This window comes from Chrysemys picta, chromosome 3, assembly GCF_011386835.1.
Source record: "Chrysemys picta bellii isolate R12L10 chromosome 3, ASM1138683v2, whole genome shotgun sequence".
Lineage (NCBI taxonomy): Eukaryota > Metazoa > Chordata > Testudines > Emydidae > Chrysemys > Chrysemys picta.
Genome location: NC_088793.1, coordinates 155,569,776 through 155,596,936, shown reverse-complemented (window position 1 = coordinate 155,596,936; position 27,161 = coordinate 155,569,776). Strand labels below are relative to the sequence as shown.

General features: G+C 46.2%; 1 protein-coding gene across 1 annotated transcript in view; it reads left to right on the top strand.

The window, feature by feature from the left end:
• CAPN13 (calpain 13) overlaps positions 1–16,060 on the top strand; it is a 62,407-nt gene extending 46,347 nt beyond the window's left edge. Inside the window, exons 14-22 of the mRNA XM_065589984.1 lie at positions 536–572; positions 4,357–4,419; positions 5,885–5,942; positions 6,915–6,982; positions 9,186–9,254; positions 10,689–10,767; positions 12,907–13,023; positions 14,071–14,123; positions 15,591–16,060. Coding sequence (XP_065446056.1) covers positions 536–572; positions 4,357–4,419; positions 5,885–5,942; positions 6,915–6,982; positions 9,186–9,254; positions 10,689–10,767; positions 12,907–13,023; positions 14,071–14,123; positions 15,591–15,617 — 571 coding nt within the window. The 3' untranslated portion in view covers positions 15,618–16,060. The remainder of the gene's footprint in view (positions 1–535; positions 573–4,356; positions 4,420–5,884; positions 5,943–6,914; positions 6,983–9,185; positions 9,255–10,688; positions 10,768–12,906; positions 13,024–14,070; positions 14,124–15,590) is intronic.
• Positions 16,061–27,161: the final 11,101 nt, after the last annotated feature.

Below are 27,161 nucleotides of genomic sequence, written 5' to 3'. Positions count from 1 at the left end.
ATTTGCCTCAGTAACATCCTGTGGCAGTGAGGTCCACAGGTTAATTTTATGTTGGCTATAAATGTGTGCTCTGTTTTAAATTTGCCTTTAAATGTCCTCAGGTATCCTTTTGCCTTTTTATTAATGTCCATCTTGTATTCACGTGCTAAAGGAAAATTAGAGACATTTCATAATGTTACAGCTCAGGTTAAGGTAACCAGGAGATTTTGCTCATGTAAGAGCTGACTGTAGAGATGGAGCCCCTAGTGTCTCCTGGTGGTGAAAGCGCTGCCAAACTAGTCCTGCTGTTGCACACACTGCCCTGGGATTCTCCTCTCCCCTACAGTGGTGTAACTCAAGAATGATATATGCATCCGAAGAAGTGGGCTGTAGTCCACGAAAGCTTATGCTCTAATAAATTTGTTAGTCTCTAAGGTGCCACAAGTCCTGCTGTCTCTGTCTGTCTCTCTCTCTCACACACACACACACACCTCCCTCTGCAATTAAATGCTAGATGGCTGCCTTTTTCTGATGTGACTCTTGTGGTGTTTTTTAGGGACCTGAAAAGCAGCCTCAGCCCAGTGATGCCAAAGGTAGGAACATGTGAAAAATGACTTAGATACTGGAGGTGTGTGATCAACATTATGGATCTCCTGGCACCAGCCACTAACCAGTCTCTTTGCTGCAACCCTCCTCTCCCCACCCCACCCTGGCTGTTGCTTTCTCTTCTGCCACCTGCCTCACATCAGAAAATAGCATCTTGCCTCTATATAAATCCATGGTACACCCACATCTTGAATACTGTGTGCAGATGTGGTTGCCCCATCTTAAAAAACATATATTGGAATTGGATAAGGTTCAGTAAAGGGCAACAGAAAATGATTAGGGGTATGGAACGGCTTCCGTATGAGGAGAGATTAAAAAGACTGGGTCTTTTCAGCTTGGAAAAGAGATGACTAAGGGGGAATATGATAGAGGTCTATAAAATCATGAACTGGTGTGGAGAAGGTAAATAAGGAAGTGTTATTTACTCCTTCTCATAACACAAGAACTAGGGGTCACCAAATTAAATGAATAGGCAGCAGGTTTAAAACAAACAAAAGGAAGTATTTTTTCATACAATGCACAGTCAACCTGTGGAACTTCTTGCCTGAGGAGGTTGTGAAGGCCAAAACTATAACAGGGTTCAAAAAAGAACTAGATAAGTTCATGGAGGATAGATCCATCAATGGCTATTAGCCAGGATGGACAGGGATGATTTCCCTAGCCTCTGTTCGACAGAAGCTGGGAATGGGCGACAGGGCGACACTTGATGATTACCTGTTCTGTTCATTCCCTCTGGGGTAGGGTTACCATTCGTCCGGATTTACCCGGACATGTCCTCCTTTTTGTGCTAAAAATAGCGTCCGGGGGGGAATTTGTAAAGCACTCAAAATGTCCGGGATTTCCCCCCTCCCCCGGCAGAGCAGAGCGAGGGGCTGGGAGGGCTGCAGGAAAGTCCCGGGCTGGACTCAGGAGCAGCTGTAGAGGAGCTCCGCCCTGCATTCTGAGCAAGTGTATCAGCACAAAGTGCAGCCCTCCCCTTTTGCAACTGGGAGCGGTTTCTGCCATGCAGCGTAGCAAAACGGGAGCGAGAGCACTTTGTGCTGATACAAGGGCAGCTCTCCCCTGCAGCCCGGTCCGGCAGCACTGTGCAGGGCCAGGGACCGGGTTTTGTTGTGCTGGGGAGCGCAGCCACGTGTCCGGCTGGCACAGAGCCCAACACCCTGTTCTGAGCAGCAGGGTAAGTGGGCAGGAGAAGGGGCAGGGAGGTTCTGGAGGGGGCAGTCAAGAAACGGGGGGGGGTTTTTTGGGGGGGAGTGGAGAAAGTTTTGGGCAGTCAGGGTACAGGTAGGGGGTAGGGTCCTGGGAGGCAGTTGGGGGGGTCTTAGGAGGGGGCAGTTAGGGGACAAGGAACAGGGAGTCTTAGGTAGGGGGTGGGGTTCTGGAGGGCAGTTAGGAACAGGGGTCCCAGGAGGGGGCAGTCAGGGGACAAGGAGCGGGGGGGTGGGGGGCTGGGAGTTCTGGGGGGGAGCTGTCAGGGGGCAGGAGTGGGGAGAGGGATCGGAGCAGTCAGGGGACAGGGAGCAGAGGGGTTTAGATGGGTTGGGAGTTCTGGGGGGGGCTGTCAGGGGGTGGGGAGTGGTTGGATGGGGCGTGGGAGTCCCAGGGGTCTGTCTGGGGGTGGGGGTGTGGATAAGGGTTGGGGCAGTCAGGGGACAAGAGGCAGGGAGGATTAGATAGGGAGTGGAGTCCTGGGGGGCAGTTAGGGGCAGGGGTCCCAGGAGGGGGCAGTCAGGGGACAAGAAACGGGGGGAGGGTTGGGGGTTCTGGGGGGGCGGGAAGTGGGAGGGGCAGGGGCGGGGCTAGGGCGGGGCTCCTCCCGTCCTCTTTTTTGCTTGCTGAAATATGGTAACCCTACTCTGGGGCACCTGGCATTGAGCACTGTCAGAAGACAGGATATTGGGCTAGATGGACCTTTGGTCGGACCAATGGTGGTGGTCGGCTGTTCTTATGTCTCTGGGCACAGCTCTGCCACCTTTGTACTGAGCTACGAGAGGGAGTACTCACAGAATAAGTAACTTGTCTATGTGAGGGACAGTTTCAGAATCAAGCCCTTAATCTTTAATTTGCATTTTTCAGATGCATTTTCATCAAGTAAATCACTGTCAGCAGTAGAGCTGAGTTAAATTTTAGGGTCGCCTGAAACTATTTGTGAATTCCAATCAAATTCAATAACTAGTTTTGGACAACAAAGGGGAAGGAAGATTGAAAAAGTTGAAATGGTGTAGCTTTCCATTTGGAAATGTAGCTAGATTTTTTTTTTATTTTTTTTTTACAAAAATTAAAAGGTAAAAATCACATGAAAAGTAAATGTAACCTGTCATTCGACTAGAAACAAAATTTTTGTGTTTTCATTTTAGTGAGAAAAAACAAAATATTTCCACAACAATTTTTCATCTGATTCATTTTAGTTGGGCCACCAAACTCAATAATCACTCATTCATTCCACTCTAGACATTAGCACTGTCACATTCCCCAGCATGGCATTCTCTCCCCTTTCCACACAGGGATTCATCCATCTAATATAAGGCAGGGATCTGCGGAAAGCGGATTGTCAGACTGGGTGACACAATTGGTCTTTGCAAGAGTCTAGGCCTGATTCTGAATTCTCTGGTTTGTACTAGTGTAACCCCATAGAAGTCAATGGAATTACACTTCTTAAACTAGCAGGAGCTCAGAATCAGGCCCAGATAATTACAGCCCAAGCACAGTATAACTGTCAGTCCAGCTGCAGAATTCTCTCTCTGTGAGCTATGACTCACCTGTCCTGGAGCATTCAACAATACAGTCCTCTTGTACTTTGGCGGTTGGGTTGCACCTGATTCTGCTCTCTCACAGTAGTGTAAATCAGGAGTGACTTCTTTGAAGTTAATGGTGTAAGTGAGAGATGCAAGCCATTGCTAGTCATTAATTTTTCCAGTCCGTTATTAAGCCCTGTTATGGAGAGAGAAACCTATTGTTTAGTCTATTATCCAATTATACTAACAAACTTTCAATTTCCTTAAATAATGTCACTAACCAACAACCTATATTTTGCCATATGTAAGTACAGGGCCCAATCCTGCAAACTTTACACAGGTAGGTGGTCCTTGGTAATCCCATTGGAGTCAGAGGCTACATGTGTGTTAGGATTAGGCCCTAAAGTATTAATTCACTGCTGTCTAGGCAATCTTCCTCTCAGGCAGCTCCCATCACTTCTCCCCTCCTCTTCTTGAATTTCTGCACTGACTTCCCGTTTCTTCCACTTCCAAAGCTGTCCACAACTCTATCCCTGTCTATGGGCCAGCTCTTCACGTGGTCTAAAATGGCAGGGAGCCATTGGTTTCACTATAGTGACATCAATTTGCACCAGGTGAGAAACTGGCCCTGATTTCCTCCCATTTCCTGTATTCCACCTAAAATTCTCTACTCCTGGCACCTCCATTTACTTACTTTTTGGCTTCATGTGGTTCCCTATGCTGAAAACATCTTCCCACTTAAGAGAGGCCAAACTCACCCCCTCTTCTTCAAATCCTCTGAATCTCCCTCCCCCCCCAAAAAATCCCTCATTCTACAAAGTTATAACATCCACACACCACTTCCTGCCTGATCATTATTGTATCTCTTCTTGCCTTTAGACTGCAGGGTCTCTGAGGCAGCACTGTGTGCTTTGTTGTACATACCTTGTCCATTCTAAAGTACAGCTACAGAGCTATGTGAATAATATGGATCTGGCTCTGGCTCCCACGGCTTTTGTCACTAATTTGCACATGTACATGTTTTGCTGTGATCCAGGACATACCCAAGCAGAGTCAAGACAACGCCTCTGAAAACATCTTCCTCAGATATGCTACACAGGTACCCTGAATACAGCCGATTACTGAAAAAATAAAAAGACAAGTGGAGTTGTAAAAGAAAAATCTCCCGTCTTGCTATCAATCCATGTAGAAAAATGTCTTTGGAAATGTGGGCCTATCATTCCTTAAGTGGATACCTTCAAAACAGCATTGATCTGGCTGCCAAAATCCACAGAAAAGTGGGAGAGAGAGCTGGAATAGAATGCACGGCTCACTATATTAGGGGATGATTGTTTGGGGTTTATTTAAACAAGTAATTAGAAATAATCCTTGGATATTTTTTCCCTCTGATCAGAACTGTTTCCAGCTTGCACTTGCTGCATTTGGAAAGCAGACATCAGTCAGCATTTGAGTAATTGATTCCAGCTCTCTCTGAGCCAAGCTGTGTGTGTTCACAGGAGATGCTCTTAATGGTTTAATAAACTGTTATAAAAGGACTCCTTGACTTAGTCAAGAGAAAAATCACTGCCAAAAGCCTTTACACAATAGACCTCTCACAGTTAATAGTTATATCAATGCATAAAGGTGAAAAATGACACAGTCTGTCACACAGAATGCCCTGGAGGGCCTTGGGGAGCGATAGGGGCAGGGCAGGAAGATTTTACTTGACTCATGTGTCGGGCAGCTGAGAGCTATAGCATCAATGTAGAGCAGGAGACAAGGAGCCCGATTCTCACTAGCTTTCACCAGTGCAAAAATGTACAGTAGTGTAAATGCAGTGTATTTGCTCTTATGCCTCGTGGCCAGAAAAGCGTGTGTGTGTGTGGGGGGGGGGGGGGCAGCGCTAGTGTGCTCCTGCATCAGCTTATCTCTGGCAACAATCCCTGAAGATTGCTGACAGCTGGCACAAGATAAAGCAGACTTCAGGCTGCTCTAACTTATTCCAGGAACCTTACCGGTGCCCAGCCACCCCAGGGACACACAGGTGGCTAAACAATGCCTTTCCCCCACTCTCCTCCGGACCTTCAGACTTACGCTGAGCACGGGTCAGCCAATACAGAGACACTGACCCTTTGGCTCTAGGAATCAGCTTCTCCATAACAAATAATCCACTACCAGTTAAAATAAAAGTAGTCGGGCAGGAAGGATGGTCATGTAGCTAAACCATAGGATAGGGAGTCAGGCGACCAGAGTTCCATTCCTAGCTCAAGCACTGTCTCCTTGTGGGACCTTAACATCTCTTAGTCTTGGGTTTCCCTAAGAGAGTTGTCCATCCGTACAACACTGGGGATGATAGTACTGCTCTGCCTCATAGCAATGATGGGAATGCTTGGGTTAGGGTTCATGGCCAACACAAATGATTGTTCAGGCTGTCTGATTCACACCAGATTTGCAGCTGTGTAACTCTACTGCCATGAGTGGGTTTGCTCTTGATTCGCAATGGTGTAAGCAAGTGGAGAATAAGGAAAGGGGCGAGGGTAAGGAAGCCTGGTGCTTATAAACTCGTGTGCTTTGTTCTGCATTAGGGTTCAGACCTCAATGCCTCACAGCTGCAAAGGCTCCTCAATGAAGTGTTCCTGAAAGGTAAAGCTCTCTGTGAGCCAGTTAATGGTGTTTTCCGACCCTGGATCTAGTGTGAACTAGATGGAGTCGTAGATCTAACCAACCCTGATGGGCCTAGGAAAATGCTCAGTGGGATTGGTAGCCCTCTGATAATAGAAAAACCTCTCTGGGATTCCCATTATGCTTAATTTGTATTAAAAAATTAATGTTCACATGAAGGAAGATGTGAAACAGCCCAGCTCCAATCCAGGGCAGCACTTAGCCTTTCCTAGCACATTGAGCATACAGCCAGCAGAGAGGCTGCTGCATCTCAAGCGGCTGAACTTTGGCATGCCCCTGTGCCTCTAAGTGCTCTCTACTAGGACCAGCAGCACCTTTGTTTTTCCAGTCCTGGGTCCCCACACAGCCCTGACCTGCGGAGTGCCCTGCTGGTCCAGGCCTGGATCACCACACAGCTCTGCTTAGGCCGCACACTTGCTTTTTTATGGGATCCAGTCACAGGTCCTCTCCAACCAGACATGCAGCACCCACCTTATCCTAGACCTTACCTCTCTCACAGCTCTGCCATGTCAGCTCAATGCCCACCTGCAACACTCCCTGGTGGAAGTCTAGTCCTGGCCTTCACCACTCCCCCAGCCTCTCAAATATTGGGTGCAGCATGTGACAGAGACTGAAAAGGAGGGGTCAAACAACAGCAGAGGAGAGAGATCACCAAATTTGTATGGGGCCTAGTTACCTTTGGGTTGCTGCTGAATGACATCCCTCCAAAGGGGTCCATTTGAGAAGTGTCACACACACACACACACACACACACACACACACACACCCCACCTCCCCCCATCTCACCCTTAGGGATATGAACCACTCGGGGCTAGACTAAGATCCACCTCCCAACAGTGACCTGGTTGGAGCCCTGCTCTCTGGAGGTAGAGACCTATCCCATGGCGCCTTTTGTTCTTTGTCTGATCACTTTTGTTTTATTAATTCTTATAGATCGTCTGGCCAGCCCGGGCGGAGGATTCTGCTTTGAGTCATGCAGAGGCATTTTAGCTCTGATGGATGTATCCTTTCAGCAAAGGCACTAAACTCCCCCCCACCCCCCCGCCCCGGTGCAGCCTATCCTTTCTTTCAGTTATGGCTCAGCTGAGCTTCCCCCTGGGACAACCTGCAAATAAGTATTGGCCACACGCATCAAATAATTTCCCCACAATGTATGCAGGGCTTTGCTATGTGCACTCCCTCGGGGGGTAGAATCTGCTGTCAGGAGCTCGCTGGGAGCTATAGGCCCTTCCCTAGTTACTTTAAAACCTATTCTATTAATTACATAGTCCCCTTCTTCTGAACTCTCCATGCACTGTGGTTAACAAGCCTGGGCCCCAGTCCTGGACATTGCACAGCTTCACACAGGACTATGCTGGGATTCAGTAAGATCCACTGTATAGCTCAACCTAACACTACTTCTTCCCATCCTTCCTCTAAGGCTGCCAACCTGGGCTTGCCTGTGAACTGGAACTCCAAGCCCGCTGCTCTAAGTTTATGTCAAGAACAATGAAGCTATGATTGCCTTTCCCCTGACATCAGCCAGGGCTGGAGCGGCCAGCAGCAATGTGTCACTGCTGAATCACAGGCGAACGCCTGGCAAACTATTCATCCTTTGGTGTCTACCTCTTCTAGTTAGATGGATGGCATAGTCCTCCAACGGTTAACAAGACAACACTGGAAATGCATTGCTGGCCATTGTAAAACAAGAGCGCTCCTTGATGAAAACATAAATTCTCCCCGCTGCATGCTCTCGTGCTGTCTTTTTGTTCCAGGCCTTGGAATAACTCTGAGACGGTGCCAGACCATTACAGATAGCAGCAAATGAATAAAAATGACCAGCAGCCAGTTGTGGTCTTTCCAGCTTTCCTGTTACTGCACCCTCTTGCCGTCTAAACAGGCACGGAATGCAGGACACATGGAGGGTGCTGACACAGCCACTTCCCCCCACCCCATTCCATTTTTATTCAAGATGGATTTTTTTCATTCACTACATTGGTACCCATCCCCTATACAGTGTGACCTATACTGGCCTTTAAGGACCAGAGCAGCCTCTTTCAGCCAAGTTTGACGGCAGCACCACCCTCTTACTCTTATTTCACTGTAAGGGGGCTTTGCTTTCTCAGGGCTGTGGCAGCCACAGCCATGGTGCTGTGAGAGAGGCAGAGGCCAGAGGCAGCCTCACCTGCAGAGAACAGAGCACTGTGGGAGGACACGGAGGGTCAGATATTACACCTCCTTCAGGGAGATGCTGTGTGTGTAACCCCCCACACCTGCTGGGTGTGGTGTTCTGCCCTAGCTAGTGGCAGAGGGAGATGGATTGATTGATGAGTCTGCTCTACAGCCTTAGCTAACAGCCAGGTGGCTTTTAGCTCCTGCACTAGAGGCTCAGGCACTAAGCTCCAGTGGTCCCAGGTTTGAGCCTGCCTGCTGTCAGCATTACATCTAAAGGCCTTGTGCCACTGTAGGAGCAGGGTGCAACAGACGGGAGGTCCATGGAGATCTTGGGGGCTGATACCACTAATGGGGCTATGACTACTCTACACCTTATGCTGAGGAGGCGCTATCCTCCCCTCCCACCTCAAGCCTGTTCACTTCCCCAGTATGTTTAGAGACGAGATAGGGAGGCATACCCAAGTTAGCTCTAATCTAGCTCTTGTTACCCATGCTAACAGTGTAGATGTGGCAGCATGGACTAGCCACCTAAGTACCTATGCCGCCACATCTACTGCTATCAGTGCTGGCTACATTAAAGCCAGCACAGATGTGCCTACCTGTGCTACAATCAAGTTCAGTTGCAGTGTAGACATACCCAGAATCTAGCTACAGGTAATGCCCTGTGGGCCCCAAGCAGCTTTTACCCCTCCCCAAAGGTGGCTGCATTTCCACAGGGCCACGGCCTCATGATCTGTTGCTGCGAAAGGCACTATATAACTTTGCTGGTTAATGGCCCTCCGTTATATTTACAGTTTGTTGCATTTATTTTGTGCATTCTATAGCTCTCAGACCCCTGCTCGGAGCAAGGAATACCTTAGCCTTCCCCAGCTTAAAGCCTGACATTCCAACCTTCATGGCAGCAGGATACCTTTAGCAGGGCTCTTTTCCCATGGGGGGGCTCCTGCATCTGGTTTTCGGTGAGGCAAGCCACGGCCTAAATGGCATCCTGCTCCTAGGAAACCCAAGATTAGCTGCCACTAAACGTTTAAGCCTTAACCACACATGCAGCTCAAGTCTAATGGAAGACTCTCCCTGCAAGAATTTAAGCACCTCTGGAAACTCCTTGCTCAGTACAAGGTACATTTTCTTAGCTAGTGCTGCATTTTTAATCAAGGGGATGCAGACACTATGAAATTAAAATAGTGCAGGGGAAAGACCACAACAAAGGCTCGGATGATAAAGCACCTGGCTTATCATTCTAAAGTAGGGAGCTCAAATATTGGATTGAGAAGACCCCATCAAATGTTCTGAATGGTAAGAACAGGTCTGCCAAGGATTAAGTGCTCTGCTCTTATGGCAGATCCTGAGGAATAGGTTAGAGAAGGTGTTAGGTCCCAGTCCTGCACTTACATACCCAGGAATAATCCCACAGGTCAATGGGACGGTGGTTGCTCATATGCAGTGGCAAGATGGTGAGTATTCCTGAAGAGTACAAGCACTTAGATTGGATTACCTATTTGTCATCCTATTATCCACCACATGTTTCTGTGAAAGGCTATTGCCCTATTTCATGGCAGCCAGTCACATTGCACCGGATAATACAATCAATGGAAAGGCCATGCTCCCTGGCCAATACAGACTTTGGTTTTCCATTATCTTCTCTAAATAATGCAAATACTGCAACAGGGCTCCTTCTCCCCCTCCCCCACTTCCTTTAAGAGACTCTAGGACAGAGAAAGGGACCCCAGAATTAGGAAAAATATTCTGGTACAGTCAATGTTCCTTGGTTTCACCTATTAGATCTGTTTGGGCTATCCTGAACAACTGTTCTCCATGCTTGCCATTTACATCCTACCTGGTTAGTATCTCACAGGATGGTTTTTCCCAAGTTAAACATACTGGGCCAGATCCTCATCTGTTGTATAAGTGGGCATAGCCCTATTAAAGTCAATGGAGCTGAGTACATAGCCTATTGTATTTAGAATATGGAGTGTACTGGAGGATGTCATTCCACCTAGTGCCATAGAAATGAGTTCTGCAACTCTTCTTTCAGATGAGTCATTATTGATGGGCTCTTTCTGTTGGCAGAGTCATGGAGATACAAGCTTTGGTCTGAATAAGTAAAACAGCGCAGGGGATATACACGAAAGGTCACAACTCTATAACCCTTCAGACATGTTTACCCTGCACTTCCACATCAGTGCCTTTGTTGGCAGGGGGATATCCCAAGGTGATCACTGCTCCCCTCTGTCTTCTTTCTCCCCTTGTCTCAGTGCACTAAGCCAGGCCAATGCTCTGAAGGAGCATTAACATCAATCCCTCACTGCCCCCCCCCATCAGTAAGCCCCCTCAGTCCAGGAGCAAGGATCACCCAGCTGTTCTTTCTGGAAAGTGGTCTTTCTTATTCTAGTCCCCCTATCTGACGTTGCACTGAGTTTCCACTAAGCTAATTCATTAAGGAGAAAGTGAAATGCATTGGCAAGTGGTCAACATGCTAGGTCATAGCACAAGTTTGGTCCACTGACGTTGGCTTAAAAGTAAGCAGCTGAACTCTTTCAAAATGGTTTCCAGGACATTTTCAGGAGGGTAGAGGGAACCGATTCCGGATTCCTGGATGTCTCCGATTTGAGGAATGCAGTACAGAGAGCAGGTATGTTCAGCTGTGCTATTAGGAGAGTGGTGGAAAGATGAGGGTGGAGGGATTGTATGGAAGATCTAGTGAGCTCCGGCTCCTATCCGCGAGTAACGCATCTCACAAGGACAAAGCGATCACTAGCCATTCCCCGTGTAACCAAGCCAAAGCGAATGTTTCAGGAAGAAGCCATTTCCCCTGCTGAGTGGTCCTGTAGCACAGGAATGGAGTGGAGCATTGCTGAGCTGGTGCTGATGATGGATATTTGCCAAGTGGTGGGAAGGCCAATAACGCTCAGCAAAGGGGCCAAAGAAAGAGTTAATTTCCATTTCACTCTCTGAGGTGCTCTCTCTTGATCAGGGATGAAACACCTCGTAGGGGAAAGGAGCAAGGAAGTTTGAACAGCCACTACCCGGTTAGTTCATTCAATCTCTCTCCAGGGCCGTGACTGGTTGTATAGGAGAAAGCGGCATTGAAAGACCTTTTATTTAGTTTGCACTGACCTCTGTTGGCTAGACTAGTGCTGCAATTTTAAGCAAGCAATCCAGTTTCTGTTGCGTGATTGAATTTGTCTAGTTATATCTGGTTACATTTTGTATATGCGATAGGATATCCCAGAGGAAGCGCCAGTCCAACAAATCTGCATTAGAGATCCTTCCATTTAGCTAAATGGCTTTTTAAGTTGCATTTGCCAGTAGAATATAAATGTTTCCCCTATGGGGAACTCTAGGCAAAACGTAATCAACGGAAGCCACAAAGTTGGTGGATTTTTTTCAGGAGGAAGATATAACATGGCCTCTAGAGACTGAAATTCCTGAGGCGTCATCAGGGTGTAGCAAGCAGCTCTGAGTTCAGGGATCTGAAATGTATCGTTATTGTAATAAAGGCACAACAGTGTAAAATATAGACGAAGATTGCACACATGCGGATACTGAAGGGATAAACAAGGAATATTAAAAAATGGCAAATTCAGCACATTGTATCCTCTGGCAGTTTTTGAAGGAGAGAGACAGACACACACACACACAGCACCTTGCCTCCTCCCACACCATACAGCACAGGCCAGATTCTTCTCCTCAAGAGACTGCCTCCCTCGCCCCCTGCATAGGTTTTCTTACCTGGGGAGGTGGGGAGAGAAAGGAGAATAATCAGAGCCAGCAATAGCATACAAGGGCCTAATTAACCCCAAGAATGCTGCTAAATATAGGCCTCAATTAAGCGTGTATTGAAACATTTTACTGGAGTCCATCACTAAGCTCCTGCTTTGCTGAATAACCTTAATTGAGGCCTTAATGTTTAGAAGGATAATAAGCCAGATCCTCAGCTGGTGTAAATCCGCACAGCTCAGTGCTCTTCTACACCAGATGAGGAACTGGTCCCAGCTCTTCATGAGCATCAACCTGATGAAGTGCTTGGGATGCTCCGTGATGGAATAATTTCCAACCAGTTAAGATGAAAAGCCACCCTCTTAAAGCTTTGACAAACCCAGCCAAAGGGATCTGAGCAAAAGGGTAAAGAAAGAGCAGAGGGCAGGGAGTAAGGAAAGGCAACCCCTCTAGGGCCAACAAGTGAATACACTCATGCAGGCCTTTGCAATTAAAAGGATAAGGGTATTTTTGAAGGATGGGGAGACATTGACAGAGATGGGTTTCAGGGGCAAGTACATGCCATACCTCAGGACTGCCCACACCAAACTCCTGACCACTTACCAGTTTAAGATGGGATGGTTGGAGCCTTAGACAGTGCCTAGAAGTCTTGAGGGCAGATTTCAACAAGTCTGGGCTCAAGGAGTGTAGCCAGGTCCTTCGCATTTAAGGCTTTAATCAGAACACTCTTTACATGTCCACTGCCTGCGATGGATTAACAAAGGGGAATGGGATTAGTTGCTGTACTACTGTGATTCTTGCTCGCACGTACAAAGTGAAAGTGATCTCCAGACTTGAGGCTGGGAAGGAATTTTGACTGGATTTTATTTGTGAGGGCCCTCAAGGAGGGAGCTACCATCTTAGGGGACATTAAGCAGGGATGGGTCACTTGGTAGGTGTATAAACTGGGCATACGTAACAGGCACAGTTCCCTGCCATTTCAGAGGCTGGCTGGACCTTGCTTCTTCCGGTTGCTATCATGTTCACTGCTCTTTATGCCTCTTGTGCATAGGCCTGGCTGTTGATGACCAGCTCCTCCATGTGACGGCTCTAAGGTACAGCGATTCCTCCATGAGAATCTGTTTCCCTGATTTTGTGTGCTGCATGATCCGGCTCAAAACCATGGCAAGTAAGTCATGCTCCTCGCTAACTAGAGCCCTGTGAGGATCTCGGACCATGGAAAATATGGGCTTACACTGCATCAACCACGTATCACAATAGCCTTAGAACTACAGGTTAAGGACAGTGCAGCCTAATGGCACTGGCTGCCTGACAGGGTAGGGAATTCATTGTCTTTGCTGGAGATGCCCTTTTGTGGTACTTTCTAGCCCTACATTTCTATGATTCCAGAAGCCTTGAGCTTTTTTTTTGGGTGGGGGGTGGGGGGGGGGTGTCAAAAGATGTTTTGGTTACAGTTGGGCAGGAAGTAGACCTGTCGTAGGAAATACCAGGATTTTAAAGTTTGTTTTCATTTTGAATCTGAACAAAGTGGCAATTTTTAAAAAAATGTTCTGGTCAATTGAAATGTTCCACTTCAACTTTATTTTAATACAAAATACAGTTTCAAAATGAAAAAAATCAATGTTACATTTCAGCCTTTGATCTTTTTTAAAACAATATTTCACCAAAAATACCATGTTCCCATGGAACCATTAGATGTTGATGAATCAACATTTTCCTACAGCCAAACCTTTTGTTGGAAATTTTTTGACCACCTTTAGTTTTGACAACTACATGAATCGGTACAGCACCTGCAGTTACTACTTGATAAGTGTGCAGGACTTAATGGTCACATGTGAGTTGCTTCAGAGAATACCGTGATCACCAGTAGCCAGTGGATGGTATGGGGGGGGAGGATTTCCCTCCCACCCCATTGTGAGATGTATTATGTATGTGTCATACCTAGGATGACCGGACAGCAGGTGTGAAAAATCAGCACAGGGGGTGGGGGGTAATAGGCACCTACATAAGACAAAGCCCTGAATATTGGGATTGTCCCTATAAAACTGCGACATCTGGTCTCCCTGTGAATCTTCAGGTATCAGCCAGTGAAGGAAACAGAATACTGGACTAGATGAAACTGGGCTGTTCCAGAATGGAAACAACTTTGTTCTTATATGTTACAAGCTCCTCCCACCTCTTCCTATTGAAGTGAAGCTGTCTTTGTTCTCCCTAGGTGTATTTCGCAGTTTATCAAAGGATGGAAAGATTTGCTTCACTGCAACAGAGGTGAGGAGCCCTCATTGTGTTTGTGCCCTTTGCTGCCTTAATAGATTCTTGTTCTCCTCCTCAGATCCAAAGTGGGATCATTACTAGTGCCTTGGTCACTGAATCACTTTCAAAACAGCTAGTACAAGGGGTGTGGAAGATCTTCTTACGCAGGGTAACTGTGCATTCAGGGTGAAATCCTGGCCCCACTGGAAGTCAATGGAAAAACTCCCATTGACTTCAACGGGGCCAGGGTTTCACTCTAAGGAGGTCTCTTACACTTGCACTGCAGTCACAGGTGCGGCTGCAGCATGTAGACATACATGAGCTAGCTTTGATCTAGCTAGCTTGGGTACCAATAATAGTGAAGCCACAGCAGCATGGGCTAGAAGTACATACTTGGGGCTCTGGGCAGGCTAGTACAGCCCCTACTGAACTCCGTGTGGCCATAGCTTCGCTGCAATTGGTACATGAGCTAGCTAGGTCTATATGCTGCAGTCAGAAGTGTGACTGTGATGCTGACATACCCTAGATTAAAGCATACACAAGACTAAGTGGCAACTCCCTCCTTTCTGACACCTCTGATCTTCCTGGAGTACAAAGAACATAGCTCCATTAACTTACATGGAGCTAGGCAGACTTAGATCAGCTGAGGATCTTGCCCTATGCATATAGTGTTTTCTCCTCTCACTGACACCAGTCTTTTGTGGACATAACTCCAGTGGAGTTACACGCAGTTTTCAATGCAGTCAAGGCACACCCTCTTTTCCCAATGTTTATCTGTCATCGTAGGAGTGTGACCATGACTGGGTTTAAAGAAAGAAACAGAAGACAAATGGGCACCTTTGCTTTTTGTCTTTAAAGCACCACCAGAGGGGTAGCTCACTAAAGTAGGCTGTACCAAACTTATCTCATTTTAAAAACACTGCCGTATGCTACAGTAATAATCCAGAACACTGCATCTTCCCCAGACTCTCTGGAACTATTACTGTAGAACGCTGTCATATTTTTCTTTTATGAAGTTGCCCAAATCTTATTTGAACTGTCCCCTAAAAACTACCTGGCCCCAATTTGGGTAGCTCAGTAGCATGGCTCTTAGTTAATTACATCTTCCCTGCACAGTACAAATGACTAATAAGAGTGCCTCAGCAGGGGTTCACAGCTTCCATTGTTGCATGGTCCACAAGATGATCACATGTTAGAGCTATCTATGCTCTGATTAGCCACCATGCAGATCACCTCCTCTTCCACTTGCCGTCACCCACCATCCTTGGCAGTTACTGACGTAGAAGAGTAACATTAGGAAATTATTTAGTGCAGTTTAGCAGCCGGAAACAAGGAAAATGCATCAGCATTATGTCACCGGCCTCTTCCCCATGGACCACAGCATGAGAATTGCTGTGCTCCAGTATTTACGTTCTAAGTTATTATGCATCTACTACTTAGATTTCCTGTAACTATCTAAATGCATTTTCTTCATTCTCCCAGTGGATGATTTTTACCATGTACTGCTAAAGCCGCGATATGGCTCTACATTGCTGGTAAGGAGTCACTTCAATCCTGTACAAACAGAGGAGAAGAGTTCCTAGCATGCCGTGACACACCTGTGCTCTAATACACTGTCGAACAACCGCAACCACCTGCACTGGGAGACAGTGTGCTGTGATCATAGGTAACAGAGATGAAACAGGAGGCAGTCTAGGCTGATGCTTAGAGAAAAGGGACTTGGAAGAAGCAGAAGGCTCCTGAGTTCTTGTTGCTGCTGGGTCATTGACTTGTTGTATGACTTTGGGCAAAGTTACTTGATTTCCTTATCAACCCAGCTGGAAAGTTGAGTTTAAAACAAACAAACAAAAAGCAGGAACTTTGCTGAAACGCAGAAGCTGCATCTGATGTGAGCCTTCCTCGGGGAACGGAATTATAACAAAAAAAAATCTGATTAAAAAGAAGCTGTGATGGAATTCCTCTTGCCTCTCTCTCTGTTATTATTGACACACTGTACTTAAAGTGAACACAAAGTACATTGAGCACAGAGGACTCAGAACTATGACTGATGGGGTCTTAGCTTGTCCTGTTATGTTCAGCAGAACCACACCACTTCCCCACAATCACAGAAGAGGGGGCTGGATTTGCTCCAAGTTATTACCTGTACTGTTAGTTTTGCATGCACCAACCCTCTGTCTGCCCATTCAAGTGGGCACTTCTGTACAAAATCAACTCAAATTTGGATGTGTAGAGTGTGCATTTGCATGCAACTGCGTGTTTGAAAATCTGGCCTGTCAAAGTTTCCTGGGTGAGAGCCCAGCTGGAGTGTGGTGTCATGCACTTTGCTGGAGTGTGGTGTCATGGTGCAATGAAGCTGCCTTGTGGTGATGTTCATATAGCAAGAGGATGGGGTTTGCATTACAGCTTTAATACATCCCATCACAACATATCCTCATGTAAATAGCATGCCAGGATAATAGGAGAACCTTGCCCTGGGGGAGTAAAGTTGGTTGAATTATCCATTACAAATGATGCACCAATTTTACTCTTTTCTATTCAAGAATCATTCATCAAGTGATCCCAACTCCTGCAAATATCATGAATTATAATTTTCACCTAATAATTTGATTAATTAAATTCAGCCTATGGGGTGCTCATGAATTGTTCACTTTAGTGACTCATTAGCTGTAGCATGTGACTGGTCACTTAGGTCACACACAATTGTTTCTGATCTCCACTGAGTGTGAAACGCTAAGCCCCCCAGAACTGTGGGGATTTGTGAACATTTTCTCAGATCCCTGCTTGTTGTACCAATCCTTGTGAATAAGACATAGGATGCCACGGAACACAGCAAACTCATCTGTGTACTGTGACTTGTAAAACTTTTCACAAACGATTCTTTGCTTTATGGTTACATCCTGAGCCCCCAGTCATGAGTGGGACCCTACTCTGCTTAGTGCTGTACAAATTAATCTGATTGCAGGTTGGGGAGGATCGTTTGTATTTAGCCAGCTACACAGAGAACCGAGTTCAGAAAGAGACACCCCATTGCTGGCCATGGGAGAAGATAATGTACCAAGGTACCTAGCTCCTGCAGAAATCAAGTGGTGAATCTGGGCATGGGTTCTTGTGCACATGGTTTCTCAGCAGGCCTTGCAGTACTGCAATGATCTAGGAAGGGGAGACACAAATAGTATCATGATTCATTTTTTAATAAGACATTGCCCTCTGGCTGCCTCTAAGAGGCCCTTCCTCCCCATTCTATGCAGCTCATATGCTTCTTGATGTGATGCAGCCCAAGTGCCTTTCATACAAGAATTATCAATGTGGCTTTCAACAAGCCAAGCAGCGCTAATTGATGAGCTGGGCTTTCTTGGACCAATAATACACAATTAGCGGTATTCATGTTTGTGAACATGGACTCTTTCTTAGACAAGCTGGACTTCATCTGAAGAAGTAGGGAAGGGAATACTAAAAGATGCTCATGGAAGAAGACAGGAAAGCTTTGGGAAGAACGTATTTGCTCCCATTTCATCCATGGATAAGGGATGTTTGGAAGTATTGTCTGCAAGCGGTCTCATGATAGTGTTCCTGATCAGCCTCACAAACTGGAGTAAATCAGGATTAACTCCATGTACACTACTGTAAAGCAAATGCTAGCAGACTCGGGGCCTGTATTTTTAGAGAGAGCTCACTGTTTAATGTAATGGAAAATGCTTGTGTGTAAGCAGAATTTTTCTGGGTTTTTGTTTGTTTTTTAAGTCTAAATGCCAGAACTGTGCTGTGAGGAAATGAATCACATATGCAGATAAAACCAGGACTTCTTTTTTAAATTAGTTGCTTTAAATGTGTGTAAGTGTCTAAATTGATCAGAACAGGGAGATAGTGGTTGCCAAAACAAAAAGGCAGGTTGGAGCTAGTCAATAATATTGATCCCCCTCCCAGGACAAATTCAGTCAGAACTGGTAGCAGGCCCATCACTTAGAACTTCTAGAAATGAGACTGGACACTGCATTAGGAAGTTGACGATAGGGAACAATCTTGCTTGGCAGCAAGACAGACTGGATAGCCCAATAGATCTCTTTCCAGTTATTAGCTTCTGTGCATCAGACTGGAAAGGAACAAGTTTATTTGAATTCCATTCTCTCTCTTTGTCCTGACGTCTTAAAACATGGGAACTAGTTTTTCTCCAAAGGTTACAAAACAACCATGGACATTCCCTAGCCCAAGCACAAAATCTTCTCATCCGCTCTTACCATGATGATTAAACAAACTGATGATATTTTATCACTTAAAAAAAAAAAAACCTCGCCCTTGCAGGCTCTATTTGTGCAAATGTCAAGAAGGATGCAAATATTGGTGTATGAAGGCTATTCAGTGTTGTCATGGCAATATCATTCTCAGAGTACTTCAACAGAACCTACAAAACAAGTTTCTTTCAGACTTTGTGTGTGCAAGCAATGGATTTACTCGCGTGGCAGCACAGACATTCCATGCTGGAGCAGCTAACATGTTAAAGTAACTCCAAAGTGTCTCTCATGTGGCGCATTCAATAAGATACAGGGTTAGTTGGGGTTGGTCCTGCTTTGAGCAAGGGGTTGCACTAGATGACCTCTTGAGCTCTCTTCCAACTCTAATATTCTATAATTATATTTCTAGAGCAGGGGTGGCCAACCTGAGCCTGGGAAGGAGCCAGAATTTACCAATGTACATTGCCAAAGAGCCAGAGTAATACGTCAGCAGCGCCACCCCTCAGCTCCCCCCCCCCCCGCTCCCAGTGCCTCCCGCCCACTGGCAACCCTGCCAATCATCACCTCCCCCTCCCTCCCCGCACCTCCCGATCAGCTGTTTTGTATTGTGCAGGAGGCTCTGGGGAGGAGGGGGGAGGAGCGAGGGCATGGCAGGCTCGAGAGGGGGCGGGAAGGGGTGGAGTGGGGGCAGGGCCTGTGGCAGAGCCAGGGGTTGAGCAGTGAGCAGCCCCCAGCACATTGGAAAGTTGGCGCCTGTAGCTCCAACCCCAGAGTCGGTGCCTATACAAAGAGCCGCATATTAACTTCTGAAGAGCCGCATGTGACTCCGGAGCCATAGGTTGGCCACCCGGGTTCTAGAGCGTACACCCACAAAGCATTAGTCAGACAGGCAGTCTCATTGATCTCAAATGTCCAAATAAATAAAAAAAAAAGTTCATGAAGACTTAAAACTGTTCTGTTTCCAGGGCCGGCTCTAGGCACCAGCAAAACAAGCTGGTGCTTGGGGCGGCACATTTTTAGTGGTGGCATGGCCGGCGCCAGAATGCCGCCCCTAAAAATGTGCCCCGGCCATCCTAGCTTACCTCCGCTGCTGCTGCTGCTCACGTGCCGCGGCAGCTCGGGATCTCCCCCTCCCTCCCAGGCTCTCAAACCTGGGAGGGAGGGGGAGAAGTGGTGTCCGCGCCGTGGCCACTCGGAATCTCCCCCTCCCTCCCTCCTAGGCTTGAGAGCCTGGGGGGAGGAGGCAGGGCTGGGGATTTGGGGAAGCGGCGGAGTTGAGGCGGGGCTGGGGTGGGGTAATTAAAAAATGGGGGGGGGGCAAAATTGTTTTTGCTTGGGGCGGCAAAAATCCTAGAGCCGGCCCTGTCTGTTTCAGTAGTTTTCTAAGCAGACCAATTCTTCATTTTTCAAAGTGTGACTAAGCTAATCCAACCAAAATTGGCAACAGAAATTAATTCCTCCAAACTGAAAAACAAAGCCAAAAAATGGTAAAAAAAACAACAACCCACCACTGCACACAGCCCTTCTCCCCCTCTTCCTCCCCCCCATACATGTACATAATACATGTAGAATTTGGAGAAAATAAAGATTTGTTTGCAAAAAGTTAATTTTAGTAAATTCATTTCAGAAAAATAGCTACACTTAATTTGCTCTAGGAATGCAAAAATAAGTCGAAATTTTGACACTCCACTTACGTTTTTCCCACCTGTGTTACTCAAGGGTGTGTTTTTTTAAGTCAATTTTTCTGACCAGGATCTGTGTTACATCAACTAATCACTTTTGCAAAAGCAATTGAGCTATCAGTTCTCATGGTCAGTTCACTAGGCATGTGTAGTATGGTTTAAAAAGAATTAAACAGCAATCTCTTTACTTTGATACCATTACACAAAACTGCATTGGTAAAGAAGGTAATGTTTCATTTGATGAAAAGCCTTCCCTCTAATAACACAGATCAAAACTCAGCAATCTCTGGCAAGTCTACTTAAAAAGGAAATAAATATAGGAAGTTCCACGACAAAACTGCATTTAAGTACAGGAATAGAGATCTGGGCTTTAGACATAAACTTCCATTAAATGTGTCCTTTACACTCGAAGGGCCAGATTTCAAAGGTATTTAGGCCCCTAAGGATGCAGACAGACACCTTGTGTGATCTTCAAAAGCACCTAGGCAGGTTAGGCACCTAGGGACAGATTTGCAGTGGGTCTCAGGATGCTAAAGCCCAAATTTAGGCACCACTGTGAGGCATAGAACTACAGCTTGGCTGCCACCAGTGCTTAATGTGTAATGAAAAAGGTGCCATGGCTCAAGCAAATTTTTTTTTTTTTTTACATTCATAACTGATGCAGCAAGTCCAGCGGGGCCAGGGCTCTGAACTGCCCGGCCCAGTGGTGCTGGGCTCAGCCCTAGAACAAATTAAGTGTCGGCTGCCACTTAATCTAAATTCACTCAGTGCCTGAATATGTGCAGTAAAAGTTCCCTAGACACCTGTTTCTGCTTTTAAACATGCACTGCTGTCTCAAGCAGACATCTAGACTATCTCCTGCTGCCTCAGCCCCTATGAACTGAGAGAAGACAGGCATGCCTCTCTCTCTCTCGCCTACAGGGGGAGACCCACTTGATTTGGTGGGCATGCTCAGAGGCCACCTCACTCCCCACAAATGGTGTTGGCAGGGGAAGGAGGACTGTTCAAATCCCTTCTCCTCATCAGGCAGAGAGGGGAACTAGATTGGGGTCTCCCACATTCCAGGTGAGAACCCTAACCACTGGGCTAACGGGTAGAAGGGAGGCCTCCTTCACCGCCCCTTCTGGAGGTTTTGCATGGAGTGAGACAGGTGCCTAACTCATTCTCTCAAGAAACAGCTTAGGCATCTAAGCCACCTGACTCTGGAGAGGGGTTCCTGGCTATGGGTTGTTGCAAGCAAAGGCAGGCACCTTCCTGCAGCTCAGACTTAGGCGCCTAACTCTGTCAGCGGCGCGGGGCTTAAGACACACATTGTTAGCTTGCATTGGCTAGCTTATGTGGGGAGCCACCTAGCTTTTGTGGGTCCTTCTCTTACGCACCTCTCTCTCGCTCTCCCCCCACATTCGTTGTCCAGATCGCCTAGGCACTTAACAGCACTTCTGGATCCCATTGTTGTTCCAGTGATTTTCAAGATGCCTAGAAGTGAGGCCTTGCAACACCTCAGTCCCTTTGTGGATCGAGGTCTTATGGCCCATTGAAATTGGCCTCTGCATGTGACAATCAGTGCCAGTTGTACTGGTGGAGGGTTTGTAATACTAGGAAGCAAATGGTGTAATTCCATACACATAGGCCACTGAATAGGCCCCAGGTAGTATTGACTTTTGGTCATTACTCAGTCTGATGTTGGCCAGATTCCATTTGGTATCTAAGGCCCCAGGCCTGAAAACAGTTAAGCAAGTCAGCACTGAAATCAATGGGTCTACAAACACACAGAGTTACACACATGCTTAAGCCTTTGCAGGACATGGGGTCTTCAAATGAATTTTCAATCCCTTTGCTTTTGTGGGTCTGAGGTGGCTCACACATATGGCTATGTGGCAGAAGCTAATAACTCATTATTGTCAGGCTCAGCATGGCTGCCTGGCTGTAGCTTTAAAAGAATTGGTATTCCACTTGATTTATACCTCCAACAAAGCCAATTAAGCAATAATTCAGGAAGAATCCATCATCCTGACAGCCTTGTTGATTAACTATCCCAAAAGCAGCGTCAAAGGTGTTTAGTATCCTGAAAAAAAATAGGTCAATAATGAGAACAACAAGAATTTGGCCGCAGTACAGCAATGATTATGTTTTCAAGAACAAATAGAGGCATAATATTATTTTCACACGCAAGCTGCCTTTAAAGTCAACATTTGTCAATAGCTACAACAGCTTTCCCCTTTGTTGTAGAACGGGGGTATCTCGGTATGTAGTTATCTTTGTCCATTGCTGACTTTGTAATATTGACCACTCCTTATATGTAAGTGCTCAGCCAGCGTCAGCAATCTCCTGCGATTTTAATCACAAGCTGCATGATATCTGGGAAGTTACATGAACCCAGGAGATGTGGCTTTCAGAAACTATGTGGTAATCTCTGCTTACATTTTAGAATGAAAGTTTCTAGCCCTCAGGGTTGCGGAGAAAAGTTTGAAAACATGACCCGTAAAGGATCCACCACCAGAAGGCAAATAGAAAGAGAACCCAAATGGTCTGTAAGATCTCATCATTTTACAGCCAATCTCAAGGGTTGTTGTTGTTTTTTTAAATGCATGGGGCTGGTGAAACTGGATTCCATGGTTTAAATACCTAGAGAAATTAGACAGCAATTTACCACTGCAGCATGGCAAGAGACTATCTGAGGTAATGGGGCAATGTCTGTTTTCACCCACTAATCTACAAGAGCCGTCTCTTCCTCAGCTCAGGAAGCTATTTCAGCAACATCTAGCGTCTTCCCAGCCCCAGTCACAGGGTCATTGCTAGACACTAGACCTGTGTTACTCGGTGTGGGCAAGTGAGCGGCATTAAAGGGATAGATCTCACACAGACACACACTGTCCTGGCTGGTGGGGAGGGGGTAGCTGGTCCTGTGAACCACACTAATGCATCAGCTACTGGCTGCCATTGCTACCTTCACTGATGCAGGGAGTTGTCATTAAAGGGACAGAGCCCCTCAAACTGTGAGGAGGGCAATGGAGCAAGAGTCACCCCTAAAAGTTAAGCACACTGAGCATACATATATATATAGTCTAAATTTAGTGCCAGCCCGACCCAGGCACCACAATCACCATTTTATACCAAGCAGTGGGGCTATAATAGCTGCTCCTCTTTGGGCACCAAGAGGAAAGAGAAGATACCGGACTTTTCTGAACAAATTTAACAAGGCCCCCTGCCCAACACTGCCATCACCTGTCACAGAGGCACTTTCCAGCCCCCTGTTGTCTGCCACTCCCTCCCTTGCTTCACTGCTACCTACAGCATTCACAGTCAGCTGCGTTTCAGGTATTTTTTTCAATTATGGTGTCAGTGTAAACCCAGTTAGATTGCAATGATCAGCTGTTATGTGTGGAGTGAGAGTGACACCTAGGGGCTGCTTAGACTAATCACAGCTGCTATCTCTTGATCCAGAAGCAGAAGCCTTTCAGGAGGTTCTTGGATCTTTATCCTATGAAATGTTGTGGCCTAGACAGTCTATTAAATCAGATGCAGAAACACACCACTGTTACCTATGTGAGGAGAGGTTAAACTACTGTAGACAAAGTACTCCTTCCATCCAGAAACCCTGCAATATGATCAGAAGGGCTAATTACTCCATCACATACAAACAATATTGTTCTCACCCCCAGACAACTACAAAGGTATCTGTGTTAGCAACAACGTGAGTAAACTCTTTTATAGCATCTTACGGAAATGAACAGTACAAAATGTGACCAGGCACAAGGCTGTTTCAGAGAAGCTGACTCAGATGCCTTCCCTAAAAGGCAGACTCTGGACCATGCCTTTATGATGCTGATTAGGCAGCATGTAAAATATACTGCCTGTGGGAAAGTTATCTGCCTGCTTTACATGCAGTACTTTATATTCACTTCAATCTGGCCTCAGACCGAAAACTGCTACAAAATGGAACACAACTCAACCTGCGCATCATTCTATCTACCGTAAGATTAAAAACTAACATCAGGCCAATAAATTTCTTCCAGTGGGTCAAAGGATTAAGTGCAAGCAAGGGATTAAAGTGTATAGTGTCAGCCCTACCCTTTTCACAACCAATTCATCATCTACCTACTCCCCTGAGGCATTCAATAGCCTTGAGGTAAAATGCCTACCATATAGAGATGGCTGGATCATATTAATGCCCACATAAGAATGGCCTCCTAAGAAACTTGTACCCACGAGATTAATACGGCATTGACTTGCAAATCGGTCTGGAAAAGAGATCAATGCTTAGATTCTCCTTCGTGTTCAGGCTACCTTGTGCCTCCTCATCAGTGCAAAGTGCCTGAAATTCAGCACAGCCAGCCAAATGAGGCTCTTCCAATTGTTTAGGATCTCCCCCTGCAGCACAAAACCAGCATAATGGCTCATATCCCACTCCAGACACCCTACAGCTGGCATAGGGGACATGTCCAGGAAAAGGCAATGTGCGCAGGCCTTCCCCGTACTTCAGTTGTCAAAGTTGCCTGTTGGAGTCACTGGTTGTTATGGTAAGTTACTGCAACTTTCAAGAGGACCTGAGCAGCCAGGCCAGGTTCAGGGGACCAAAGAAGTGATTGTGAACCATTATGGTGCAGACACCAAATATCTCTATTCCTCTAACCATACTGTCTGCCAGATCCCTCTGGACACATGGTCAAGGGCTTGATAACAGAACAAGTATCACTTCCATTTCACCCAGACTGAGTCACAGTCGGTCAACTTCAGCCAAATCCCTCTCCCTATCTCTGTTCAGCTAGCCACTCATGGCCATGTTTCACTGGCTGTTATACCCATGTAAATCTAGAGTAACTACTGGAGATGGTGGAGTTGCTGTGGAGTAACACCAGCGTAACAGAGAGCAGAATCTGGCCATGGGAGGATGAGTCTGTAGAATATGCTTTTGATTAGATGTAGAGTGGACTGGATAGAGATGGAAAACTATTCCCCCACATGAAGGCTGTTTGGTTGTCTGTGGAAATTGAGTTAGGTGGCCAGGCCCAGTTCCAGTAGAAAAAGCATCCACAACATAAAACCACAACTGGCACTAGTTGCCACCCATCACTATCATGATAAGCAAAGAAGCCAAGGTCTGCCTAGGACTTGAAGAATGAACTCTCCCCCGCCCTCCTTCTGAATGAAGTTGGGATCAGGGGTGAAGAAACCTTCCATTGCTTCTGCCAATCCTGCATCACTTCTGTGGTCAGAGGACTTCATTCTCTGTGGCTGGGAGAATGGCACCATCCACCACACTAAATTCACTTTAAAAATGAAAGCAAACATCATTTTGAACATTGGAAAACAGCCAGAGGAGAGAACCTTCCTTCTGCCACCAAATCCTTCATCAAGATCCTTTCTCTTGCTGCACAAGGGTGACTAACAGAGGTACAGTGGGAGGGAGTCACTGCTGCTGACTTTCCCAGCCACATTGCCACACGTAAGCTGTTGTCTGGTCGTCTCCTGGGCACACTTATGATTCAAGGAAGTTTCTCAAAGTGCTGAAATATAAATGAAGCCAAATACCTCCTGGGGAGAGGCTGGAAAAGAGGAGAGCCATCACTGCCAGAGCATTCAGATGGCTCTCAGCTCAGACTAAATTCCCTCCTCCACACCCATTATTATGTATTATATCCTATAGTTTTGTTTGACTGAAAGAGAAAGGAACCCATAATTATAGCTGCTGGATTTAGTGGAACGAACAAACAGAGATTAAAAGTGAGAACTGCTGCTGTGGAAATCAGCCTTCTACATTATCCACATGTATCAGAGGCTAAAGAAGCCTCTTTATTCATCTGTGATGGACAGAAGGTAGGTTGACCATCCATGGAATAGAAAGGTGCGTCATTTACTGAAGGCAGCTGGGATCTCAAAGCCTTAAAACAGTTATTTGTCTAAGGATCCGCTTGTGCATGTTATTCTCAAGACTCAGACTCCGTGTTGTCTCAGAGGCGACAGGTAGCAGACACGGGGAAGAAGTCTTAACTGGAACGGTCAAGTTGCCTTCTCAGGTTTGGCGTTAAATTGTAGGGTTAAAAGAGAGAGATGATCTCGACTAGGACTGGTTGGAAAGTTTCCATAATACATATCTGGTCAGAAAAGGATTTGACAAAACTAAACTAAACTAAAGTTTTCACAGAAAGCATCTGCTTTCCTCAAAGTTTTTTTTCAGATTTTAGCAGATGTTTTAAAGCCAAAAGCTATTGCTTTTCCTAAATGAAAAGTCCACTGAAAATTCTGACACCCCTCCCCTCCAAAAAGTTAATTTTCATTGGCATGTTCTGTAAGGCCGGGGGGGGGGGGGAGAGGAGAGGAGAGTACATAGGTACGTAGGCAGGGGAGGGGAGTGAATAAAAAAAAACAAACCCACCTCACCATTTTCCAGCCAGCCCTAATCTCCACCTTCAAAAAAGACAAAGTGGTTTGCTGCTATTTTACAAACTCAGTCACATACTATAGCTCTCAACCTGCCAAGGACCAAGTACAGGTCTAACATGTGACAAAGCCCCAGACTGAGGGCACACAATTATTCATTCAGAAAATGTCAAATGCTGGGGGATTCCTTCTCTTTTAAGTTTCCACTATGTATCAGTTCACCAGTCTACCGCTCTAGGCACAGATACAATTGAAACATGGCGGGGAGGGGGCAGAATTGCATTAACCAACAGCTTGCAGACCCAAGAGGTTCAGAGAAGTAGCTAGATTTTGGGGTTATTATTCCAACCAGCCCTCCAAGCCTTTGGACTCACCCATCACTAATTACAACACACGTAGCATGCAGCAATCAAGCCGTTCCATTCTCTGCCCTCTCATGCTTTTCATTTCAGCCATTAAAAAAGCCCATGTAGGTATAAGTCTCAAACAGCTCCTGGCCTTTCTTCTATAAAGAGAGCCAGAGACCTCATTCTAAAGCATGCCCTTAGCTGCAAAACATCCTTCGATAATAACTTCCCCTGCACCTTTGCCATTTGTATCTTCCATCCAATCTCCTGAGCTCTCCTATGTCAGTGACCATGGTGCTCTGGTTAGATAAGCTGATAAATATACACATCCAAGGAAGAAAGTCACACCAGAGCGTTTCATTAGAAATCAAACTAGAGAAGGTAAAGGGGCCTGATCCAGAGGGGAAAGCTCCT